The 17,767-nt window shown below is 38.1% G+C and overlaps 1 protein-coding gene across 1 annotated transcript in view; it reads left to right on the top strand.

Annotated features, from left to right (window-relative positions):
• The window catches only part of oca2 (oculocutaneous albinism II), a 100,774-nt gene that overhangs the window by 7,891 nt on the left and 75,116 nt on the right, over nt 1–17,767 (top strand). The window contains exon 2 of the mRNA XM_084128008.1: nt 3,978–4,233. Within this exon, the coding sequence (XP_083984134.1) occupies nt 4,004–4,233 (230 nt within the window). The 5' untranslated portion in view covers nt 3,978–4,003. The remainder of the gene's footprint in view (nt 1–3,977; nt 4,234–17,767) is intronic.

Raw genomic sequence — 17,767 nt, 5'->3', positions numbered from 1 at the left:
AGAAAAGGGCGACCTCTAGTCAATCCAATTACCCTGGACACTCCAGAAAGGAGGGTTTATCGCCCCCATAACTAATTATTCCTTAAACATGATTGTTTTGGCTTCTCATTGATTAGTCGTGCCACTTTTTTGGTGGTTTGTTTTTTCTCACTGACCGTGGTTGCTAAAGACTACAAACACTTAGATGGTTGTCTCAAGGACATAATGGCTCTCTTTTTTCTTAGACAGAAATAGCCCTAAAATCTCATAGGCGTGTGCAGTGATGTCATACTCTACAATATAAAAACGAATTTTAATAGCTTGATCTTTTGCTATAGAGAGTTTTTTCAAGAGGCAGTCTGCTAGTAAAAAGGGGCTTTTTTGATGTCGTGTCCTGCCTCTTCTCACAATTTCCACTTGGTGGAGCTGTTTAATAAAGTCAATCTAATGAGTGATGCTCGCTAAAACTGTCACTATTGCTCATTCTTAGGGGTAAGGATTTCAGCATTGAATAGGCTCATAGAAAATTTAATTCATGGAATCAGTATGTTGAATTTTATATGGTAGAGAACTGGTTAGATTTAAAGTAGGGCAGTGTTATTTTAGTGAATATTTTGAATTAGTTTTTTTTTTTAAATATATATATACTTATTATAGTTTCCATTCATTTTAGTTTAGGTTTTAGTAGCTATACTTTTATGTGATTTTTGTATTTTTTAATTGGTTTTTAAAATATTTATTTAGCTTTAATTCATTTTTAGTTAACTTTCAGTTATTTCAACTGCCAAATTTAGTTTAAGTTTTTTAAAGTTTTTCATTTAATTTTTATATTTTATTGTACTTAAAAAATTGTACTTTACGAATTTTTTTTTTTTTAACAGTGTTTAGTTTTTACTTAATACCAACAATGGAGCTTAGGGTGTGTTTAGTTTAGGGGCTTAGAGAAAGAGAAAGATATCTCTCACGCGGAGCCACAGCGCGCACAACATGACAGCCTTCAGCTGAGTGACTATGGAGGACTAAACATTCAAACGTATGGTTAATCGTTACACTTTAGATCGGTGATATTAATCTTATCTTATTTTAGATTTAGATTTTGGCTTCCAATGATTATAAAAAGAAGATATTTGAGGTAAAACCATTAAAAACTATAGCCGCATTCTGTCTAGCGCAACTTCCTACCTTTCAGAGCGGTGCACTGTAATTTCTCTCTAAAACTCAGACTTAACGTCAGAATCAGCACAATAAGTGCTTGTAGTAAAATGCAGTCTCTACTGTTGTAAAATTGCGGGACGCGTTTGATAATAAAAAGAGCAGTTAAAATCACAAATATCTGCGCAAGACACGTTGTTCCCATGCTGCGCGCGCTCCGAAACGGACTGCGTCGAGACAAGCAAACTACTTTGGGTTTCGTGTGCGCGTCTAAAAACTATACACAAAAATATGTCAAAATGATCTGCTTGGAGATTCACTTAAAAACAGTTTATTCACTTTAACACAGTTTATGTCTAAAATGGACGTATATAGTTGGGAGAAAATATGGTGCATCAGTAGCACTCGGTCTTAAAGTGGAAGCAGTCCAATAAACCTGCTGACGATAGAGACAGAGCGCAACGTGTCATAATCTGAAGACCACGCCCACCGGGGGGGGAAAACAATCCAACCATCTCCATTGACTTTGCATTGCGAGAGGCCAACGCATTCTCTGCCTTCATTTCATTTATGACTTATAACAAAAGACAGAAAAATGCCTAAAAGCTGCTGTTGACAAGGTGTACAGCAAACAAGCTAAAAAACCCAGAAATAAGTTTTTATAATCTGTCGACCCCAAAAAACGAGCATTTAAGGACACAAAAGTGGGTACAGGCTGGAACGAATGGGTAAATTGGGATCCTGACACTCAGTATGCACTAAAAAATGCAGTAAACATTTTGTCACTGGTAAGTCAAATATCCAAATGTCAGTTTTATATATTATATTTTTGTAAGCTAAGCTATACCAGAGCCCGTCTACGGAGAGCCTGCCCACTCCCTATTAAGTCCTATTGTACCGAATTTTGGTTGTAGTACCACCAGAGTTCCACTGGGGGCGATCGCCATGAGTGCAAAATGAATGGGAGTCAATGGGGCTAGACGGCTAAATTTGTCTCTTTCACCCGATCGCCGTTGAGAAATCTCAGATTTGATTGTAGATTTTGCAAGTTCAACATGGATTTTAGGTTGAAAGTTGAATGAACGAGTACTTATGTCGTTTTGATTTCTTACAGGTTGAGTTGTTGTTGCCCATAACACGCTAGCATTCTGCTAATGACGTCAGCATTCTGACGTCATTGACATTTTGAAAGACTTTTTAAAGCAAATAAGTGACTCTAAAAAATCTAACACCCAGCAATGTGTAATTTCTTTGCATCTCCTTTCGAATACAACATTCAAATTACTAGACAAAAAATTATATCCTGAGAACCTCCATTCATTCTGCACTCGTCCTGTGAGCGCCCTCATATGGAATCAGAGTCGTTGAATCGAGTGATCCGTCACTCTTCAGTGCCGAGTCTGACCGAGGCAAGAAGAATGAGAAGCTCATTTTAGCAGTCAGTCCTATAATGTATGATATGTCTCTGTGTACATATGGTGGTACTCGCTGTACGTACTGACTCCGAGCCTGAATGCTTTCGTGAACCCAGATAGACCAGCATTTGCTGCAGTTAAATAGCCGCGATGGCAAAGAGCACTCGCTGTTTCTCGTTCATCTTTAATATTATGTACTGGTTCCATTTATATTTATACTTTTCCTTCCAAAATGTTTGTTTTTAGCGGCAAGAAAACGGATTGTTCTACAATATGGAGTAACATCCGTGAATGGGACTCACAAACATTACTAGGCAACCAGTAGTGGGAACGCCTACTAGCGACCACACCGCCAGCCACTGGCGACATGCAGCGACAAAGTCGCTTGTAGTGTGAACACAGCTTCAGGTCAACTTTATGTTAATGAGCTATGACGCGTTTCGGCAGCAACCAATCAGAATGTAGAAGTCCTCCGCTTGAGAGGATTCCAGAGAACGCAGTCCTGTAAACTTTGATTCTGACCACATTAGTTCCCAAGCAAGATAGAGGAGAGGTTGATCATGTGAATTTGATAAGAAGGCGCGCAACACTACTTATAGGCAACATTTTCGTGCTAGAATGCTTGCTTTTCAGCGGGAATGCAAATTAGACTAGCACTTAAACATGAACACAAAAACCACACCACACAAATGGCTTTTAATTTGATTATTTAGTTAGCAAACATGTCACTGTAATTGTTAAGTTCTTTCCATTGATCAATTTCTTACTTTCACATTTAAAAGTTTCATGAGGTTAACTTGTGCCCTACTTGTGGTCAGTCTGCACAAATAACAATCAACATGCTTGTTTGCTTTGCGGCCTCTTTAATTAAAGTTTAAAAAAAGACCCAAGCATTCGATCTACATCAGGGCATCCACGAATCCTTCAACGGCGTTGTTGGCAGGGCGGCGAGAATGAATTTTGACGCTCTGGCTCTTGCCGGCGGAGGTGTGAACGCACAGTGAGACTTGAAAATCGCACAGGGACCTGTAGGGCTATAAAATGTGACCATACACTTTAAGGTTTACAATAGTGTTTGTGACATTCACCCTGTGCATTAATACATATTATTCCATATATCTAACGTGTCTTTGTAATCACAATGAGTCCTGATGGGGAAAAAATTTGAATTTTATTTGCGTGTTAATGCTATATTCATGTGAAGCACTAGATGGGGCAGGTGGATCCTTATGGAATGAAATCATACGCAATGCAGTTCTGAATGTCTAAATATTTCTTTCTGTACAACATTATTCTACATGTGGCTTATAGAGGTCTCTTACATATAAATCTAGAATTGTAAGTCTCAAAAGACCTGCTAGTAACCATAAATATGACACCTACGCTGCAATAAAAGATAAGTTGACCTCAATGTTCCCCCTTATCCCCCAGTTGTGGTCCAGTGTGCCAGAGTGAAGATGTACCTGGAGAATAAGAGTAATATTGAGGTGGAGATGTCTCAAACCGGAGGCCAGGCTCAATCCAGCAGGGTGGGCAGCAGAAAGTCTGACACTGTAGCTGGCAACTTTGATGAGCTTCGTCTACTGGAGGGATTCTCTGGGAAAAGAGAGGCACAGAAATTGCTGCAGGCTGCAGCCATGCCCTCGGGACACTGCATAATCTACACCGACGTCCATCAAGAGGATAGGTAGGACACTAGTTCTTGGGTTTTTTGACTATCGAATAGTTAATCTGAATTCCGTTAAAGGGATATTTCACCCCTAAATTAAAATTCATACATCATTTACTGATTCTAATTGTTCCAAACATAAATTACTACTTTCTTCTACGGAACACAAAATAATTTTTCAACTGTTTTTGTCCATTCAGCAAAAGTCATTGAGGTACAAAACAACACTGGATCTCATTGACTTCATTATATGGGGGGAAAAAAGAAAGGAGAAATGTTTCAAATGATAACATTCAAATGCTACCAGAAATGCACTTTTTTTGGGGTGGAGTGTCCCTTTAATTTAATTTTAAGGGCTCAAGTTTATTTATGGATTCAAGTCATGTAAGAAAGATAAATTTAGGCCATCACCACCAGTGTTGGAGAAAGTTACTTTTAAAGGTAGGCCTAATGCATTACAATAATGTGTTACTCCCTAAAAAAGTTACTAATTGCGTTACTTAGTTATGGAAAGTAACGTGTTACGTTACTTTTGAATTTTTGAACAAAAACAAACTAAAGTTCTATTTTTGGCAAATGTAAAGGCCCTTTCACACCTAAATTTAAATGAAATAAGCCTCAGGCTGAAGGAAATGCAAATTCACGCTTGTACAGTAGAGGACGCAGTAATTTTTTTCTTATTGGTATTGTTGAATTGGATCATCGAAGGTCAGCACTGCAGCAAAGACATTGGTTAATAAAATGAGATTAAATATGTAAAGTATACAGTATTTGTGTAATGTAACATTTAATTATTGCAGGTTTGCATAATATTCTGAGTTTGCATTTCACTTTTTTAATTAATTTTGAGGAATACAAAATCATTTTTTGTGTGAAAATGAGATGAGTTAATATATGCTTACATTTTGTCTAGAACTACAATAATCATCATGTACACTGCACACTCTGCACTTACTTGCAATTTCTCTCAACATGGGAACGGGAGAGGTGTTAATAAATGGGAAAACAATATAACTTGCGTTACTTATTTGAAAAAGGTATTTTGTTGTATAGTAAAAAGTAATGTCATTCCACGAAATTGGTGCCTTTTGTGTCCCTGAGAAAAAATCAGACGTAGAATTACTATAACAACAAATAAATTTGTGATTTAAAAACATAATAGTACTATGTATTATTTCCTCAATATTACATAAAATTAAAGTCATTTATATATTATTTTAAATAATTAAAATTGCATTTATGCTGATAAGGGTTAAGGTTTTTGGCCTGTCCCTCCCTGTGATTGTTCTTTTTCAGCAGGACTTTTAATTTGCAAATTGAAGGCAAATTGAAGGCAAAATTATACAAAAATCACATTTTCATATTGTTCTAAGTATAGTGTCACTGTTAAGCAATGTTTTGGCATAAATATACATTATTTTTTAATAAAATATAAACCATTTTATTGGTGTCCCCTGATTTCATGTCATGCCTGTTACCCTCACCAAAAACCCCTTGTAAAATAATGGTACATTCCTGTGACATCACTTCCAGGAAGTAACATCATCTCTCAATCATTATTCCAACAGTTATAAAACAAGTAAGTTTCTCTCTCTCTTCTATAATGCTCTATTTTTATGGTTTATTAGGTATAACTGAGGTGGGGACATCATGCAATGTCAAAACTGTTACTGATTTTTAAAGTATAAATTTAAACAATTATTTATTTAACTTAATGTAATCAATATCTACAAGTAATATCCTTTCAAAGTGTACAACATGTGCTTTTGTGGCCTTGCCCTAATAGCTAGCAATTAGCAAATTAGCTTGAATTTATCAAACCTGTTACTGTCAGGCCTGTTACTTTTGTAGGCTATAGTAACAGGTTTTGACATGTGGGGTAACAGGGATGACATAGATTAGGTGTCACCTTAGCCACACTGTTTTTAAAGTTTATCTGTGTAAGTTTTGAAATTTGTTCCCTCCTTCAATGTGAAAACATGAAGTTTGTATGGCTGTTCTCATTCTATTTTAACAGCTACAAAAATGTTATGCTTAACATAAGCTACCAGTTTTTTTTACCTTATTGCCTTTTGGTAAAATGTTGGCTCCTTTTATGTGTTGGTTGTTGTTGTTGTTTGGTTTTAATACTTCCAGTTGGTTTTAACATGTTAATGACCAGGAAAAGATGATTAGTCTCAATAAAACACATTTTTTCCATAACTCATTGTCAATTCATCCATGTAAGTGCGATTACAAACAATAGCAGTAAGGTGACTGCAGACCCTCGCCCCAATCTTGTAATGTTCAAGAAAGTGAAACCAAATGTTAGCATCTGTTTTCAGATGATCATAGAAAGACCAAGATCTGATTATCTTCCTTGCCTAATAATTGAACCAAATCAGTATATTTTAAGTTCTGTGAGGGGACGTACTCACACAGACAAACAGATGGACGCATGGGTCTAATTACTCTAATTACAATACCCTTAAAGGTGCCTTGTGTCAAAAAAAATACATTCATACTGCACATTCCATACCAGATGGGGGCAGTATACCTCCAGAAAGTGAGTTGGTCTACTCTAGAGTATGAATATGACATCTTCAAGCTACTCCCCTTCACCTTTACCAGTGAATATGTTCATATTCGTTTTGTTCATTTACATTGTTATTGTTAGTTTGAATTACATTAATTTGACAGACAGCATTCGCTGATGTTGACCAAGCTAGCGCCAACGTAACCAGAGCTTCCAACTCTCTCGCATTCACCGTGAGACTCACGCAATTGACACTTTTCACACGCTCTCACGCCACACATCCATTTTCTCACGCACAGAAAAATCGCGAAGCAAAGAGGACACGGAGACCGACAGACTAGACAGAGCAGGTTATGATATAAAAAAAAAAATCTCAGCTCTCAGATTCTGTCAATTTTATTACGCAATTCAAACAATACCATTTTGGCGCTTGTAAATGTTACACGACAGATCCCTAGCGCACGTGAACCGATCATCTCTACTAATAGTAAAAAAACACGAACACTGTTAAAAGATACAGTAGGCTACAACTTACAAAAATGTATTCCTCATACATAATATCGACCAATCAGTGTTTTTTATCAGCGTGAAGAGGTCAATAACACAGTTGGAGAACAATTATGTCAGATTTACCTCAGGAAAGCCATTTAATAAACATAATATAGGTCACGTAAGTTAGTTGGCAAGAAAAAAAAGAGCTATAGAGATTGTGCTATATATGTGTAGTATTACAATACTATATTTATGTACGTTATATATACGTTTATCGAACAGCCTTCAATACATTTCTATGTTATAACTTCCCGAAAAAACTACACAAACATATAAAACAAACTTCTAACGAAATACTAACAGCATCTTACTTACCAGTCCAAAAGAAATGTTGCAAGTTCGGAGTCGAACCTCATTTCTTTCATGTCCATTAGTTGTCTCCAGCGATGAAAAGCAGTGCCAATGTTTACTCTGGTTCTGTTCCTTTTTTTTATCAGATTTTATTTGAATGTAGTAGTGGACAGTAGGCTACTTTCCACACGATTGACATCAGGTTCAAGTACGCCCACAAGCCGTGCGAGTTATTCGTGTATTGCATGTTTGACTGGTGGTTATGTTGCCCGCATACCGCCTCCCATGGCCGAAACTGGTATTACGACACCTGTCGGGCCGTGGCTAGTAATGCTAATGCTAATTCAGGTTGATATCTCTGCAGCACTATAACTTGTCATTTTTTTAATGACATCATTGCCCTTATTTCTTCTCATTCTTTTGATGCGTGTAGCTCATTTTTTGGATATTTTTACCTCAATTCTGACACATGGCACCTTTAAATCTTTAGATCTCTTAGAAATGTAATGTGCTTCGCTAATACAACTATGTCAAGTAATACAATTAAAAAAGGTAAAACTTTACAAAATTATGTAAACAAATATGTGCAGTGTACGCTGAAGAATGTGTGTCCTGTCATCCCTGTTACTCTGGTCAGTCCTGTTACTATGATGTCAATCCTGTTACTGTCATTAATTTCATAAAAAATATAAAAATTATATTTGAAATGGCCTTCCAAGTTTTTCCATTGTAACCCTATCTATATTGTATTTTTGACAAAGCCCTTCTTTTAATATCTCTCTTGTAAAAATATATATTTTTCTTAATTGACATGTGATCACCCTCCAAAATTTGTATATTCTTGGTCATCTGAATGACAAATATAAGATTGAAAAAATAAATCTAAATTTTGAAACAATTCCAGTGAAAAGAGGGACTAAAATACTGCTCATATATGTGAAAACTATAACATATTTCTAATTAAAACTATAGTATATAATAACGCATGTGTCTGTAACAGGCATGACAAAAATATCAAAACATGAGGTAGATAAATAGTCATAAAATAAAAAATTACATAGCCTGAGATGGCACAATACGATTTCTTGTTATTTTATGCTGTCTTCATTTAATGGATATTTAAAAAAAATTGTTTAAACTTATTTTATATTTTAATTTTTCAAAGTTGAAAAGGCACTGATTTCGTGGAATTACTTGAAATGCGTTACACTTTCATAATATCAAGTGGGGAAACTGAACTTTCTTTAAGCCCAGAGTTTCCAGTTTGGGGGTGTGTCAGTGAGAAAACATGGTGGATGTAATAGATGGTATTGATGGTAATTTTGTTAAAATTAAATTTATATAATTGTTATATAATTGTAGCTATAAATCTAGCTATGTTGCAAAATACAAAATACGATAGTATTGTACAATTACAATAAAACATTACAACTAGAATGTACATTTCCTGAAGAAAATGTGAAGTGGTGCTTGCAGTGGCAAAACTCGCCACTTGGTTGCTAGGGTCTTGTACATGATTGCATACAAGCCAACAACCATGTCTGTACGATGTTCTGGTGCTGAGATATGGCTTATTCATGTTGTTCAGGTGGTTGCTAAGGTGTTCTGTGTGGTTGCTAGGGCTTTGATAGGTGGTTGCTAGGGTGTTCTGGGTGGTTGCTATGGTGTTCTGGGTGGTTGCTATGGCATTGTTAGGCGGTTGCTAGGGTATTCTGGGTGGTTGCTAGGGCGTTGCTAGGCAGTTGCTAGGGTATTCTGGGTGGTTGCTAGGGCGTTGCTAGGCAGTTGCTAGGGTGTTCTGAGTGGTTGCTATGGCGTTGCTAGGCGGTTGCTAGGGTATTCTTGGTGGTTGCTAGGGCATTGCTAGGCAGTTGCTAGGGTGTTCTGGGAGGTTGATATAGTGTTGTTAGGCGGTTGCTAGGGTATTCTGGGTGGTTGCTAGGGCGTCGCTAGGCAGTTGCTAGGGTGTTCTGAGTGGTTGCTATGGCGTTGCTAGGCAGTTGCTAGGGTATTCTGGGTGGTTGCTAGGCGGTTGCTAGGGTTTTCTTGGTGGTTGCTAGGGCGTTGCTAGGCAGTTGCTAGGGTGTTCTGGGTGGTTGTTAGGGCTTTGCTAGGCAGTTGCTAGGGTATTCTGGGTGGTTGCTATGGTGTTGCTAGGCGGTTGCTAGGGTATTCTGGGTGGTTGCTAGGATGTTGCTAGGCAGTTGCTAGGGTGTTCTGGGTGGTTGTTATGGTGTTGCTAGGCGGTTGCTAGGGTATTCTGGGTGGTTGCTTGGGCGTTGCTAGGCAGTTGCTAGGGTGTTCTGGGTGGTTGCTATGGTGTTGTTAGGCGGTTGCTAGGGTATTCTGGGTGGTTGCTAGGGTGTTGCTAGGCAGTTGCTAGGGTATTCTGGGTGGTTGCTAGGGCGTCGCTAGGCAGTTGCTAGGGTGTTCTGAGTGGTTGCTATGGCGTTGCTAGGCGGTTGCTAGGGTATTCTGGGTGGTTGCTAGGCGGTTGCTAGGGTTTTCTTGGTGGTTGCTAGGCAGTTGCTAGGGTGTTCTGGGTGGTTGCTATGGTGTTGCTAGGCGGTTGTTAGGGTATTCTGGGTGGTTGCTGGGATGTTGCTAGGCAGTTGCTAGGGTGTTCTGAGTGATTGTTATGGTGTTGCTAGGCGGTTGCTAGGGTATTCTGGGTGGTTGCTAGGGTGTTGCTAGGCAGTTGCTAGGGTATTCTGGGTGGTTGCTATGGTGTTGCTAGGCGTTTGCTAGGGTATTCTGGTTGGTTGCTAGGCGGTTGCTAGGGTATTCTTGGTGGTTGCTAGGGCGTTGCTAGGCAGTTGCTAGGGTATTCTGGGTGGTTGCTAGGGCTTTGCTAGGGTGTTCTGGGTGGTTGCTATGGTGTTGTTAGATGGTTGCTAGGGTATTTTGGGTGGTTGCTAGGGAGTTGCTAGGCAGTTGCTAGGGTGTTCAGGGTGGTTGCTAAGGTATTATGGGTGGTTACTATGGTGTTACTAAGTGGTTAGTAGTTGTCACAGATGATTACTATTGGAGTTCTTAGCATTTTCTTGGCATGATTAGCACTTACCTAATCGCTATTAGCATGTAGCTATTCACAGCTAGCATGTGTAGCATGTTGGAATTCCTCTCTGCTAGCATGAGTCAAAAGAGCCAAACCCCATCTCTATATGATGTTCTGATGCAGAGAAATAGGTCTTGCAAAATGGTTGCTAAGGTACTTTGTTTGGTTGCTAGGGAGTGGCTTGGCAGCTGCCAATCATGAAACTCTAAAGCAGGGGTCGGCAACCTTTTTGTCATAAAGTGCCATTTTTAAGTTCCCGAGTTCATCACTGTGCCACAACACACACATAGCCTACATACACACACACTCATATAAATACACAAACATTTTCATAATGGCTTACACAGAAATAGTACAGAAATTTAAATATTTCTCTTGAAATTTGTTTTAGATTTAGATAGAGAATTTAATAGTATTTATAACTCCTAGATGCACCGATTACAATTTTCTAGGCCGATTCCGATTTCCGATTTTTCATTGAGTTTGACCTGCCGATACCGATTTTAGCCGATTCCGATTTATTTTTTTCTAACCACTTTACAACACACAGAAATATATATATATATATTTCTGTGTGTTGTAAAGTTTTTTTTTTATTTTTATAAAATATATCCTTTTAACCAAACTGAATAATAAAAACAAGTTTAAAGGCACAATATGTAACTTTTTTGCTTTAAAAATAGCAAAAATCACTATATCTATGTTATATATTTTTTTAGTTGTGTACTTACATTATCCCGACTGTTTCCAACAACTTTCAAACCAGGAGAAATTTTTATTTAATTCGAAGACACGGGACGTTTCTTTATTTCCGTTTTGTCGCAGTCAATGGTGTCATATCCGCGTTGTCCCTGGTTTCCGCTCGTGCTGCCATGGTAACCAGAGTTATGAACCAGAGCCCTCTGATAGTAACCAAGACGACAGATGTGGACCACTGTAGTTCGCAATTATCTATCTGCACGCTGTTGTTGTTTCGTTCAAACATTATGGACCATGGCAAGCAGACTTTGGATAAAAAAGGAGAACTAAAACGAGAATCAATATCAGCGCGGTGTTTTCGAGATGCCGAGAGCTCCCATAGACAGTATATAAACGAGAGCTCCACGTCCGAGACTTCGACCGCTCCTACATGTACTTTATTAAACAGGTGAGCACATTTACATAAAACTAATCAATGTTATATAGTTCAACAATGATAAAATGTCAGAATATGATCTGTATGTTATTCTAATGTTGATCTAGTTTACTGCTAGTCTCATACAGACAGACTAACACATACATTTCAACACATTCAAATGCAGTTTAGTGTGCTAGTGTAATGTTAGACCAAGTGAAACAGCGCTGCGTTACCTCACAAGTTTAATTTGTCTAATAAACTGACCTGTGAGTAGTAATTCTGCGTGTAGTTCGGTAGAATGAAATGTCCATATTCCTTTTATATCCGCAGGACTCGCGTCGCGTTTGGAGCTGATAGCTGTCTCTTAGCAATCCCGAACTGCTTCATATCACAGTCATGATAAAAGCATCGATGTATTCAGTCATCCATAAACATTATTAGATCGGTCGGCTTGACGTTGACGACAAGATCCATAATTCTTAGCAAATGTTGCGTCATCAAACTACGCCTTTGTTATTGTAAATAGGTTAGCGACCCCTAGTGGAGAAAAAAATCCCATACTGTACGTTTAAATGGGTAAATTTTATATAAATATTTTTGAGTCTTCATTTTCTTTTATTTCTGACATAACCTAATCCAGTTCTTGTTAAAACACACTATACATGCACATTCTGTGCATTTTGGGCACTTTTGTTTGAAATCATATTTATTTTGTCCATCAAATGTGTGCTTTCACTTTAACTGAGCGTGAGCAGCGCAGACAAAATAGACTCGGCGGCGAAACCCTCGCTTCACTGCTGCTCACGCGACGCTCCTGTTGGGCGCTCACGCGCGCTGCTCCTGCTCCCGGTGTGAATGCACTCATTGATTAACACGGCGAAAAAAATATGCGTGAAACGGCCGTAATTCACGAGGTTTCCTACATGCGTTCCGTGTGCACATGTGCGCGATGCGCGATGTTAATCATGGGGACCCCGAGTGCATTTGACCGGCATAAAATCGGCATATGTCAGACTGACTGGCCGATCACGTGAAAATCGGCTAATTTCGGTCACCAGCGGATCAATCGGTGCATCTCTACTCCTAACTTAATAAAATAAGCTTTTTTTACTATGAGGAATTATTACATCAAAATGTAGATCTGTGTGCAGGTAGACTACTTTATCTGAATGAAATCTCTCGCATTTGAATTCGCTCGCATTTGCTTGCGTGCCAGCGATTAACCCTCCGCGTGCCAGTGTTGGCACGCGTGCCTTAGGTTGCTGACGTCTGCTCTAAAGGCTGCTTGTCAGTATGAATTATTATAAACCAACTCCCATTCCTCTGTGACATTCAGAATGAAAGATATCCCTCTATGGATTTTGGTCGCTAAGGTGCTTGACAATGGTTTCTAGGGCGGGGCTAGAAAGTGTTGTGGTGTCTCATAAATGGCTGTTTGCTGCCCTGAGTCAAACTTGTCTTAACCCCATCTCTTTATGATGTTCTGATGCAGAGATATAGGTCTTGTAAAATGGTTGCTAGGGTACTCTGTTTGGTTGCTATGGAGTTGCTTGGCAGCTACCAATGATGAAACTGCAAAGGCTTCTTGTCACTATGAATGATATAAACCAACTCCCATGCCTCTGTGACATTCAGAATGGAAGATATCCCTCTTTGGATTTTGGTTGCTAAGGTGCTTGACAATGGTTGCTAGGGAGGGGCTAGGAAGTGTTGAGGTGATTCATGATTGGCTGTTTGCTGCCCCGAGTCAACTGAGACCACCCCCATGTTTCTATGACAATTCAGTCCAGAGATATCCATTTGATCTCTTTCAATGGAAGTCTATGGGACTTGTTGCTAAGGTTCTCTAAATGGTTGCTAGGGCGTGGCTTGATAGCTTCACAATGAGCCTGAGAGACTGATTGGTCGTCTGAGTAAAATGAGCCCGCCCCCTTGTCTCTATGACACTGTGATCCAGAGCTACGTTCAATAGAAAATCCCTATGCAATTTACCATAGTAGGAAAAGCATGTGTGTTTCACGGGACGTTCCTTCCCCATAGTAAGTCAATGGGGCAACTTTGGGCAGCTCCTGCCCCCCAGGGGTGCAACTTTTACCCCATTGTGAGGTATGCTCTTACAGAGTCTGTTAGCCTCTTCAAATGTGGTAAATCACACGTTTCTGCGAAATCCTCGCTCCGAGCTACGAGTGCTCAAAGTTCGTCGCAATGTTAAGTCATTGGGACTTTTTGGGCCGCTTTTTCGCCCCTGGGGCGAACACCGCCCCCCCGATTGCTTATAAAAGTCATAGCACACCTCTCCTCAATGAGCCGGTCGATTTGACACCTCATTCATGAATCTGTGACAAACGGTGCGGGACGAGTTACGCGCCAAACTTTGTGTGGAATAATAATAAAAAGAAGAATAATAAGTATGAGCAATAACAATAGTGATGCCTTGCTTTCAGCAAGCACCACTAATAATAAGTATGAGCAATAACAATAGTGATGCCTTGCTTTCAGCAAGCACCACTAATAAGTATGAGCAATAACAATAGTGATGCCTTGCTTTCAGCAAGCACCACTAATAAGTATGAGCAATAACAATAGTGATGCCTTGCTTTCAGCAAGCACCACTAATAATAAGTATGCAAGAGAACACTAATGATGCCTTGCCTTTGGCAAGCACCATTAATAAGTATGAGCAATAACAATAGTGATGCCTTGCTTTCAGCAAGCACCACTAATAAGTATGCAAGAGAACACTAATGATGCCTTGCTTTCAGCAAGCACCATTAATAATAATAAGTATGCAAGAGAACACTAATGATGCCTTGCCTTTGGCAAGCACCATTAATAATAAAAAAAAGAATAAGTATGAGCAATAACAATAGTGATGCCTTGCTTTCAGCAAGCACCACTAATAAGTATGAGCAATAACAATAGTGATGCCTTGCTTTCAGCAAGCACCACTAATAAGTATGCAAGAGAACACTAGTGATGCCTTGCTTTCAGCAAGCACCACTAATAATAATAAGTATGAGCAATAACAATAGTGATGCCTTGCTTTCAGCAAGCACCACTAAGTATGAGCAATAATAATAGTGATGCTTTCAAAAAAGCACCACTAATAAGTATGAGCAATAACAATAGTGATGCTTTCAAAAAAGCACCACTAATAATAAGTATGAGCAATAACAATAGTGATGCTTTCAAAAAAGCACCACTAATAAAAAAAAAGAATAATAAGTATGAGCAATAACAATAGTGATGCCTTGCTTTCAGCAAGCACCACTAATAATAAGTATGCAAGAGAACACTAATGATGCCTTGCCTTTGGCAAGCACCATTAATAATAAGTATGAGCAATAACAATAGTGATGCCTTGCTTTCAGCAAGCACCACTAATAAGAAGAAGAATAATAAGTATGAGCAATAACAATAGTGATGCTTTCAAAAAAGCACCACTAATAAGTATGAGCAATAACAATAGTGATGCCTTGCTTTCAGCAAGCACCACTAATTACATTTTCAGTACCTTCATAAATGGGGGAAAAAAAGCAAAAACATACCTGATGCGCATTATTTATTCACCTTTTTGTAGAAGTAGAGTTAAAAAATTATTGTAGATTTTTTTTTTTTTTTGGTATAAAAGTGACTTGAATGCATCTGATGGAAAAAAATTACTAACTCGTAAATACAAACTTCCCAGGAGGATTTCAACCCACCTATATGTCAAAAATGATTTGGACAAACAGGCAGTCCCGCCTCAAACACATTGTTTGACCAGAAGTAAAGCACAAACAGAACAATGTTTTGATAGTACCACAGTGTTTACACGCTTCAGGGAGATCAGTCTATTGCTTATATTTGTCTATGCACATTAAACTGTTGTAGGAGAAAGCATTTTTTAACATAAAAAAAATGTCACCTTCAAGATATGTTTCTAAAGAAACCTCATGGCTGGGAAAATCATTAATTTAGCGGATATCCTAATGCAAAATGTGCTTTGCGAATTCATTGTAACATTGCACTTCCACTATTATGACTGCGACATTCAGCTGAACCCATTTGGCATATAAGGTCCCCAGAACCCTTAGTGAGAGCTTTTCTGTGTGAAACAGCTGCTAATCGACTCTAAAGAGGATTGGTGCTCACGTGTGGAGTCACAATACTGTAGTAACGCAAATGTTGTGTATATGTGGGTAAAATATGTGTGTGAGATTGTACTATAGAATATGGCGATGGGGGTCTTAATCTTAAGCTTTTGGTTGTGACACTTTTCGGATTAGACACGGTTTTAGATCAGCCATCACATGATTAATTGTTAGTCAGGCATGAGATCAGATCTGGTTCTACTCTCGTGACTGCTCTCCTGCAGGAATTTTTTTAAATAACCAGTGCTCTCAATGAAATCAGCTGATCACATCACACAACATATCAAAAAATATGCATTTCAATAGTTGTTTGTTCTCTCTCTCTTTCAGCCTTATGGGATATTTTCCATAATTTAATTATATAGAAAGTTTTAATAGTTGTTTGTTCTCTCTCTTTATCTGTTCTATGGGAAATATGCCATAATTGTTATATAACAATGGCAAATTTCAGATAGTACAGAAAAAAATCTCTATATACACACATGAATTGTTCAGTATGATTTTTTTTTTTTTTTTTTGAAAATTTCTTATACTCACCAAGACTGCACTTATTTTTTATCAAAAATACAGTAAAACAGCAATATTGTGAGAATTTATTATTTAAATGAAGCTTAATTTCAGCAGCCATTCTTCAGTGTCAAATTATCCTTCATAAATCATTCTAATATGCTGATTTCGTGCTCAAAAAACAATCAACATTGAAAACAATTCTGCTGCTCAGTATTTTTGTGGGTGATGCAATTTTTTCCAGAATTCTTTGATGAATGGAAAGTTCAAAAGAACAGCATTTCATATTTATATACTTCTTTTATGATGCTTACATTGCAAAGCCATTTAAATAATATTTGTATTAAATATTAATTAATTATTAATGCATACAATAAAGTTCCATTTGTTAACATTGGTTACTTGAAGTACATTTGTTAACATTGGTTGTTAACATGAAGTAACAATGAAAAATACTCTTAAGCATTTTTTAATCTTAGTTAATGTTAATTCCAACATTTACTAATACATTATTAAAATTATGTTTTATCTGTCTATATAATTTAACAGACCTGAGTTAACATGAACTAGCAATGAAGAGTTGTATTAACGAATGTTAACAAATATGAATAAATACTGTAACAAAATGTATTGCATACTGTTATTGAATTATAGTTAATGCATTAACTAATGTTAACTTTTGTAATGCTGTAAATGTCTTTACATGGAATGAAATTGAGTGTCTCGGGTAGTATTAAATTAGACTTGTATTCTAGGCCAGAGTATGGTAGGTGTCCCACTGGGTTATGTACTCCCCCCTCTTTCGTTTCATTCTCATCTGGACCTCACACACTCAGATCCAGGCACAATAAGAGAAGGCTTTACTTCATTTATAAATCCTGCATTCGGTGAGCTAACATTTCAAATCTCCTCTCCGTTGTGTAACTGCAGAGAGCGGGATTAAAGGCCTTGAAATATCCTGTCTAATCTCCCTTTTGCCCAAACTCAACACCAGGATATATCCTGGAGGCCATGGCTATTATGTCTTGTCTGGAGCACACAGGCACACACACACATACCCCGTCCCAGCTGTTTGCAGTGAGCTGAGGCATCTGTAGGGGTGGGTGAGTTGTCTGATTCCTCTGTACTGCTAAGCAGCTGAGGTTTGGGATTTGCCCAATGGTGCGTTAGAATTGGACTGGGATTGACTCTATAGTCTGGCCTATGCTGAGCAACATTGATCTATTTTGGCATTTTGCAAAGACTTCTCCATAACTCACACACACAAACTCAGAGCCAATTGAAGAGATAAAAGGGTCTTTACCCATTTAAACTGTCATTTATTACGACAAACAGAGAATTTTCCACGATTATTACATTACTGAAGAGGCTCCAGTAAT

The sequence above is a fragment of the Abramis brama genome, assembly GCF_963993115.1.
Source record: "Abramis brama genome assembly, chromosome: 11".
NCBI classification, from domain to species: Eukaryota; Metazoa; Chordata; class Actinopteri; order Cypriniformes; family Leuciscidae; genus Abramis; species Abramis brama.
The sequence above is the reverse complement of the archived record's forward strand: the minus strand, read 5'-3'. Positions and strand labels throughout refer to the sequence as shown.